Source organism: Polyodon spathula, unplaced genomic scaffold (assembly GCF_017654505.1).
Source record: "Polyodon spathula isolate WHYD16114869_AA unplaced genomic scaffold, ASM1765450v1 scaffolds_2451, whole genome shotgun sequence".
NCBI classification, from domain to species: domain Eukaryota; kingdom Metazoa; phylum Chordata; class Actinopteri; order Acipenseriformes; family Polyodontidae; genus Polyodon; species Polyodon spathula.
Window position 1 is genome coordinate 1 of NW_024473922.1, and position 9,112 is coordinate 9,112.

At 39.1% G+C, this 9,112-nt stretch overlaps 1 protein-coding gene across 3 annotated transcripts; it reads left to right on the plus strand.

Moving 5' to 3' along the window:
• Positions 1-4,373: 4,373 nt before the first annotated feature.
• LOC121310777 (homeobox-containing protein 1-like) lies at positions 4,374-8,451 on the plus strand. Of its 3 annotated transcripts, XM_041243708.1 has the most exons (3): positions 4,374-4,571; positions 5,439-5,645; positions 7,518-8,451. In XM_041243708.1, exon 3 carries the CDS (start codon positions 7,519-7,521, stop codon positions 7,972-7,974), a length of 456 nt encoding a protein of 151 aa, XP_041099642.1. In that variant the 5' UTR covers positions 4,374-4,571; positions 5,439-5,645; position 7,518; the 3' UTR covers positions 7,975-8,451. The 3 variants fall into 3 exon arrangements, with proteins under 3 accessions (XP_041099642.1, XP_041099641.1, XP_041099643.1); XM_041243707.1 differs by lacking the exon at positions 5,439-5,645; XM_041243709.1 differs by lacking the exon at positions 4,374-4,571 and having other exon boundaries at positions 4,600-5,645.
• Positions 8,452-9,112: the final 661 nt, after the last annotated feature.

The window sequence follows — 9,112 nt, forward strand, 5'->3', positions numbered from 1 at the left end:
CGTAGGGAGCAGTAATAACGGGCCAAGGTGGTGGTCACCTCCCCCGTAACGACCCCCCTTTCGTCATCAAATGATCGGTGGCTGGGGTTCAGATAGCTGAGAGATTGTGGGGTTCCTGTTTGAATGGGGGGGTGGCTGGGGTTCAGCTAGCGGAGAAATTGTGGGGTTCCTGTTTGAATGGGGGTGGCTGGGGTTCAGCTAGCTGAGAGATTGTGGGGTTCCTGTTTGAATGGGGGGTGGCTGGGGTTCAGCTAGCTGAGAGATTGTGGGGTTCCTGTTTGAATGGGGGGTGGCTGGGGTTCAGCTAGCTGAGAGATTGTGGGGTTCCTGTTTGAATGGGGGGTGGCTGGGGTTCAGATAGCTGAGAGATTGTGGGGTTCCTGTTTGAATGGGGGTGGCTGGGGTTCAGCTAGCTGAGAGATTGTGGGATTCCTGTTTGAATGGGGGGTGGCTGGGGTTCAGCTAGCTGAGAAATTGTGGGGTTCCTGTTTGAATGGGGGGTGGCTGGGGTTCAGCTAGCTGAGAGATTGTGGGGTTCCTGTTTGAATGGGGGGTGGCTGGGGTTCAGCTAGCTGAGAGATTGTGGGGTTCCTGTTTGAATGGGGGTGGCTGGGGTTCAGCTAGCTGAGAGATTGTGGGGTTCCTGTTTGAATGGGGGGTGGCTGGGGTTCAGTTAGTGATCCTGGGGGGCGGGGTGTTGCTGTTTTAATGAGGAGTCTCTGTTGAAAGTTCTGTCAGCTCTCACCAGTCTGTGCTGCTCCACTTTTAGAAGCAAGAAGAGAAAGGCGTTGATGGCGGCCAGGAGACCGAGCTTCACGAGCAGAAACACCGACACGAGAGACAGGCTGGAGCTGCAGGGAGCTTCAGGAGAGAGAGAGAGTGAGGAGAGAGGAGAGAGAGAGCAGAGAGAGAGAGAGGGGAAGTGTTGAAATCTTACTGATAGGATCTGATCTGCTGTTATTGAGAAGAAAGAATGAACCACATCCTGTTCAAAAAGCTCACTGCTCCCTGCAAACACCCTGCAAACACCCTGGGGGGGGGGGGGGCACCCCCTGCAAACCCTCACTGCAAACACCCTGCAAACACCCTTTCTGTTGATTTACTTAAGGTCACCACATATTCAATAGATGAGCTACTGCTTCACTCGCACTCCTCCTCAAAAAAATCCACATAATCCTTAAGGTGGTTGGCATGAAAATGGATAGATTCAAACCAGCTGTTCCACCGTGTGATTACCGGTGAAGGTGGAATGGCAGGCGCTTTCCCCTTTTCCAGCAGTGATTGACGGAACCGTGCTTTGCGGGCAGGGCAGGCAGTGAACACACGCTTTACAGCAATAACAAGTTAATTTGCTTCTTTCAAATGTTACATGCACTGCATTCAGAAACAGTGCTTGAGACTTTGTTCCCAGGATTTGTTTCAAATATGCAGCATTGTCTGTAACAAAAGCAGTCATTTTTTCAAAAGGAATTCCGTATTTCTGAACTGTTTCCACTGCTGCTTGACTCAGATTTAAAGTTTACCTTCTCCAAACAAACACACTCTATTAAAAAGACTTCAATTCCAAACTCTCTTCACCTTGTTAGCTTGAAATGGATGGAAGTGCCAAGATATTTAGTATGTAGCACCCTTCAGCGTTGTTTCATGTGCTACGAGACTAATTCCAAAACAGTCTTTCAGCGTTTTTTTCAGATCATTTACATGCCTTTCAAAACACTTCAGCAATTACGTTTTTCTGAGTTGATCATAGCTAGGTATAACACCAATGTTTTTTAGCGAGCTTTCCAGGTAGCTTTTCATAGCGGGGCTATCAAGGTCATGAAGTGGAATATTGCCAGTGCAGAAAGCCTCTAAGTCGATAAACTTCTGTCCGACGTTGCAACTGTTCTTCAGTCTTTACATTAAACCGCTCACTCAGCGTTTTTTTGTATTTTAGCAGTCTCTCCTACTGTCCATTTCAAGGCCTTGTATCTTCCGTTTATGTAAAGCCGTTTCAGTATGTTTTTCGCAGCTTGCATTTCACTTGTAATCCACAGGATTACAAGTTCTCTGCTTAGCAGTGATTTTTGATACTTTGCTCAATGATGCACTTGAAATTGCCATTTTTACAGTTCACTGTCTTCGATCTAAGCCTTCACACGCTTAACTGCTCAATTACAACAAATTTAATTGGCTGAGCTACACCGCTACACGTGCCTGATATGTGCTTAGTGTATGGCTGTCTGCAACACCATGCATTGCAGTTGTATTTTTAGCACATCGCACGCATACTTTTTTTTTTTTTTTTTTTTGTAAATTTTACTTATGGGAATTTTCATGAAGTGACGGACATCTCTTAAAATCACAGAATTTGCTCATTGTAAGTAAGAGTTAAAAAGATTAATCACCTGGATATGGGACAGGATCCCAAGTGTTTGTCAAGACAAGAAACTTATATAGCAGTATAAGAATTGGAGTTTGTGGGCCAGGAGATGGACGGCAAAACATTGTAAGGAAGGTCCTTATGAAAGTTCTGAGAATGAAAGAAATGTGTATGAACACATACTGAGCGCTTGTGGGAGGCACAATCAAAAAGAAAAGAAAAAGAAAACAAAGCAGGTAAATTGTGTAATGGCTATGAATCAAACTGTTGAATATCTGAAGGATAAAGTTGATAAAATACCAAACTAAAATGTCAAATTGAAAAATTGGAAACTGAATTACACTGAACACAAACTAGAGTTGGAAGCATTTAAAACAGTAGAGACAGTTTCTTGTTGCTACACAATCAAAACTTGGGAAAGAGAATGATAATCTTAGGGATAAATTAAGTTCTACAGAAACAGAATTGAGGGGAATTCAGAAATCTGAAAATCCATCAGTTAAAATATGTGAAATTGCTGAATAAACTAGTGAACACAGGGTAATTTGGATTATGAAAAACATGAGTGCTGGAATGAAGCGAAGAATGGCAATTTCTAAACAGAAAGCAAAAGAATGTTCTTGGTTGTTGATCATCACAAACATTTGTTGGAACAGTCTGACCAAGATGAGAGATCTGTTATTTACGATTCACAAATGCTGCAGCCATCAAACACAAAACAGGTAATCACAGATACCCACAGGGAGCCGAGGGTAACAATGGAGCCTTATAATGGGAAGGTGTCAAACATGCAGGAAACACCCTCACAGAAACCTGAGCTGTGTCACAAAGATACAGACAGAATCTCTGCTACAGCACGAGAGTTTAGCAGTTAACAACCCAGAGTTGCCAGTTAAGAAACCGGACGGTTTATGGCAATTCAATTCTAAGAACAGTCAATTGGAGAAGAATACTGAACTCGGTGTTGCTACATTAATAACAAGTGACCCAGATGTGAAGTCTGATTTGCAGGAATGCTTACTATCGTACAATGCTATTAATGATGATGGTTTTTTGTTTCAAGCAGATACCACAGAACAGGAGTTGCTGGAAGGAGCCGGGTTAAAGCTTAACCCCAAAAAAGCTAATGAAACATTCTGTTTGTTTTCCAGAAGTTCAGATCGGGGCAGAGACACTGTCTCAAATCAAACTGCAACTTGGGCAAACACTGCCACAAGCAGACAGAGTAATGTACTCTTTTCTGAGAATGAATGATATAAGAGTACATTTGGAAGCTGCACACACACTTTAAATGTTAGTTGTCTTGCTCTGGCAGAAACGAGGATTCTGCATCATAGAAGGCAAACTAATTATTTAACACAATGAGTCAATAGATGTGGGCAATAAGAGATAGAGACAATGATAAATTGATATTGCAAAAACCTTATGACACCCCCCTCATATTTTTCATTGAGCTAAATATATCACACCTCACACTAAATCAGCAGGAAAGCTAAGTGTTAGATCCTTAGAAGAAAATGCTAGTGTTAGAGGGAATTCTGTATTGTACTACCCACAGCTATTCTGTGTAGACTCCCCAATGCAGACTTCACACCCTTAGGTATTTCCCTTCCTCCATTACAACAAAGGGTTAGAAATTATAATCACTAATAAATACTCTATTGAGGCACAGCAGAGCAAACTTGTAGGTGCTGTTATCCAGGACAGATAGCACACAATAATGAATGCAGATCTAAGCCCAGAACCCACAGGGATAATTTACATATTGAGGATTTAAAAAAAAAAATAGTGGGGGTGGGGGTTCAGAATGTGAACAAGAATGCAAGCCAGGTCTGCATGAAATGAACAAAATTTGGGGAAACCAATCTGAAGTTGATAATACAAAGCGTGAAAGAGCACATTTTTGGTATAAGGTGATCAGTGTAAGCTGTATGACAGTGCTGACATAGATACCAATGTTAGTGTGAATTATGAATAAAATTGCATAAGGATATGCACTCACACTTTGATCTTTCTCTCCTACAGAATTCATCTTAGCATGAGAGGAGACATCTACTAGTATGGAGTGGACTGTGATTGGGAATCAACATGAGATGGGATTCTTCCATCACAACTGTAAATAAAACACAATGCAATAAAGACAATAAATGCAGCTTGATCCACAACTGGGAATGCAGAGATGAACCGGATAGAGAATTGGGAATCGCAGGTGATAAAATGACTCTTCAATACCCAAGAATTGAACAATTTGACTTGATAATAAAAGTATATGAGTGGACACATATATAAGTATTTAAAAAAAAAAAAAACATTATTTAGGAAAGCAGTTATGGTTTGAATCAAAGAACTGTATTCTGACTTGGGAACAGGTTATGCATAAGCCATGGGGAGGAATATCTATAGTGATTGAAAGAATTATGAGAATAGCAACACATAGTGGTCTGATTTAACAATGATGCATCTAATATTGTATATAAGAATACACAATATTAACATAGAGATGGAAAATTTAAACAGTTGGAAAAATTTGATTGACACAGGAGTGAGTAACATTCACGTCCTAGAGTCACAATTGCACATATAAAATTATTTAGACCATAATGAATATCATGCAAATTAGAATAATTAAGACTGTCATCAACTGTATTCCATGTTCAAAGAGAAAGTATCATTTTTGGAATAGAACATAAGATTGTTTTAAATTAAGTTGATATGTACAAACATGTTATGTGTAATGTTACTAACATCATTATTATGTTTGATTAGCACTGCAGAATGTATAGATAGATATAGATATGGTTAAATCGATTGAAATTGAATAATATCTCGTTAGGAGAGATAGGAAAAAAGGGCAGTGTAGATTGAAAATGATTAATAATTAATAGTGCATTCTCCCCGATCTCACAGAATTTTTATATGGTAAATATAGGTGAAAAGAACACCCTGATTTTCTGTTTTGCATTAGAGCAAATTGTTCAGATGAGATACAGTAAGTTACTTACCCCAGAAGCCAGTGAATTTGAAATGAAAGTCTGGTCTGATATCTACCTGGCACATGTATCCATTGTGTTTACAGACACCCACAGGTGAAGAGGAGTAAAAATTCTGGCAGAGAGCAAATCGAAGCTCCTTGAAAGCCAAAAGAGAAATGGGCGTGGCTCATGACAGCAAAAGTCCTGAAATAGGATGGGTCATCTGTTGAAGAAGCTAATAAGCATATCTTGGAATCAGATATTCATGGCAAATTAAGGGGACGATGATAATTATTGTTCTCAGGAACCGAGTGAGTGTTTCTAGAGCAAATAGAAAAAAAGATGGTTGGGATATTGATAAATATGAAGTTGTGAGATTATTGAGAAATAACTCAATTCTTTTAAATTTTTTTCTGAATAACTATTAAAGTCTTTAGAAATCTTTCATTTCTTAACAAACTTATTTTAAATATTTAAAAACCGGGGCATGTTGGAACATTTTATTTAGATATAAATTAATTTTTGGTCTTAGAATACAACTCACAGAATGGGTTAAAGATAAAGTCAGATTCTGGTTAAATTCCTACTTAGACAGTAAGTTGATAAAGATCTTTCTGGTCACTTTGTTCTTGCTAGGACAAGGCTGACCTCCAAGACATTTTTAAATAAGTGTGGGCCTCTCCTTTGATGTCCAGTCCACTAACATGAAAGGCATTTGCCATTTACAGTGGATCAATGTTTTTGTGTTAAACATATTTACAAACCAGAAATAAAATGGGTTTTCTTAGGAAATTACAGTTGATTTTATGAGGGTTGTAAAAACAGACTACTTCAAAGAGAAACTGGATTGAACCAAGTGCTTTGATGCTAGAGTGAAGACAAATGGACAGTCAACAAAGTGATAAGAGATTTGGTTTATCCAATTCCTTTTTAGGTGTTCTCAATGTCCCTGACGTAAATTTACTCCTTATGCTGAAATGTTCTTTGTATTGCTCTGATCCGTGCATGGAAAGAGGGTACCTGCAAACTGTTGTCACATGTAACCTTTAAGATATATGGTTGTAACTTTGCAACTCAGAACTATTATCTTCAATAAACTATACTTATCTGAAAGCCAAAAGAAGAAGCTTGCAACTTCTCTTTTCCTTTTTTTCTTTTATGCCTTAAATTCAACACACACATTGGGGGGGATGTATGAGAATGGATGTGCATCTGAGCGGATATAGGATTCAGATTTGGTTCACCGAATCCTGAGTATTCGCCCGAATCCGAACCCTGCTCAAAAAGTAGGTATTCGGGTTAAATTTGAAACCGAATCCTGGATTCGGTGCATCCCTATTGATTATTGTAATGCACTTTTTTCTGATGTCCCAAAACGCGTGGTATCCCGCTTGTAGCTTGTTCAGAATACAGCCGCTAGAATTCTGATTAAAATCAGGAAGAGTTAACATATTACCCATGTTTTGGTCTCTTTACACTGGCTCCCTGTGCAGCATATAATTGATTTTAAGATGTTGCTGTTAACTTACAAGGCTTTGAATGGATTAGCACCTAGTTATTTGCAAGAGTTACTGACCATGTGTCTTCCAAACCGCATTCTGAGATCACAGGATGCAGGGCTGCTGGTTATTCCTAGGATCAACAAAAGCAACACAGCAGGTAGGGCTTTTTCTTTTAGAGCTCCTAAACTATGGAATGCTCAACACAAAGTGAACAGTCCCCAAGTCAGTTCAATGTCAGTTCTGAACACACTTTCTTATCTTAGTGGGTTTTAATGTAACTTTAAAATTGCTGCTTTTTTATTGTGTATACTTTTATTTATATGCTATTTTAAATGGTCTGATTGTGGCAGTTGTATATGTGACATGATGTACAAATGTATTGTGGTTTGTTTTTTTTCCGCTATGTACTGTACAGTGCTTTGTGAATTTTGTGTAAAAAACACTATATAAATACAATCAATAAATAAACACAACAAACAATAGTTCTGCATAGAAAAGTCAGTCACTACAATTACAAACTTATGAATTATGAAATTAGTGTAAATTGCTTAAACACTCCCCATACACCATCTGATTTCCCACATTTAGCACTATTATCTATCCAACAATCGCAATGGTGTTCTAACCAACTGCTAAGCAACCCATTGCCAAATGGTTACAATGCCATGTTTTCTATTGCAGAATGTCTCACTACACAGACGAGCCGCGGTTCACTATTGAGCAGATTGATCTGCTGCAACGTCTCCGCCGGACGGGGATGAACAAGCATGAGATACAGCATGCCCTGGAAACACTGGAGCGTCTAGATCGCGAGCATGGGGACAAGTTTGGCCGCCGGCCAGCCTACAGTGGGACGAGCACCACCACCAGTGATGTAGTGGCCTCTTCTATCACCATCGCCACACAGACCCAGTACCACAGGCTTTCACCCTCCCCCAGCAACAGCTATGACACCTCTTCACCCCCCAGCAGTGCCACAGCCAATCAGAGTGGCAAAGAGACTATGCCTGCCACTCCCAACAGGAAGCTATCACCAAGCCGATACTCCGCCAATAGTGTGGATCAAAGTTTGTACAGCTTTGAAGCCACAGAGGATGAGCTGGACATCGATGACAAGGTGGAGGAACTCATGAGGTAACTGGTATTGTAGAAGGCGACAATAAACCCTTTGGAGAGGGGTCTTCCTGTCATGTTGCGTCATAACTGTTTAATTGTTAACAATATTGATAGCTCAAATTAAACAGCACTGAGTGTTTTACTTAAGATTTTATTATAGAATAAAACTACCAATATTTATTTTTACTTGTGTTCTACATAGGGATGTCACGGTATTAGATTTTGACGGTATGATAACTATAAAAAAATATTTCACGTTTATCGTCTTTTTATTATACAGCTATTTAAGCCAGTATAAATGCTATTAACATTTTTCAAAGTAGCTATTTAAAGGAATAACATTTTAAACAGCATTACATTGCTGTATGTGTTGTATCTCTCTCCTGGGTTTTAGCTGAGGCATATTTTCAAGTTATTTGTGCAACTGCAAAATACTAATAAACATCCTATACAAAATGACCTATTTTAATAAGCTGCCATGACAGTGTAGTTTGCAACAGTTTTCTGAAAGAAAAAAAATAAAGCTTTTCATGTTTCAGCTTAGTGTTTAATTTGTGTTCTTAATTATGTGCACCACCTTTATTCTTGCATGCTTTAAACAATCATATAATATTATGGTATGCAGTCTTTGCATGAGTAAAAGCGCAGCAAGCCACTACTATATTGAATGTTTAACATGTTTTCTTCCAAATTACACTTGGTGGATATTAAAATCCACCATTAATTTTGATAAATATTCAATACTGATAAAAGGTGGTATTTTGTACGTCTACTTTGTTTGTAAACATTAAGAAATAGGAGTCTGAGTTTGAGTGATTGTACAGCACCATAAGGGAAGGCATTGAAGATATTGGAATCGTAGTGCAGCAGTAGGTGTCAAAAACATCCTTAGTCCTACACTGAAACGTATTGTTAGTTGATTGTCACAAGACGGCTGTAGTGGGTGACTTCAGTCCAGAAACAGAGTTTGGTGAAGCTGAGTGCTTGCTTGCGCTCAGCATTTAATAAATGAACAAACAGAAAATAAAAGGTTGAACAAAAACAGCACACGGCACTTGAGGCCAACATAAACAAAATGAATTAACACTAAACGTAACAGAACTAACAAACAGCGGACAAACAGACAAATACGGTAAGTTAAATCAATTATTTACTTTTAC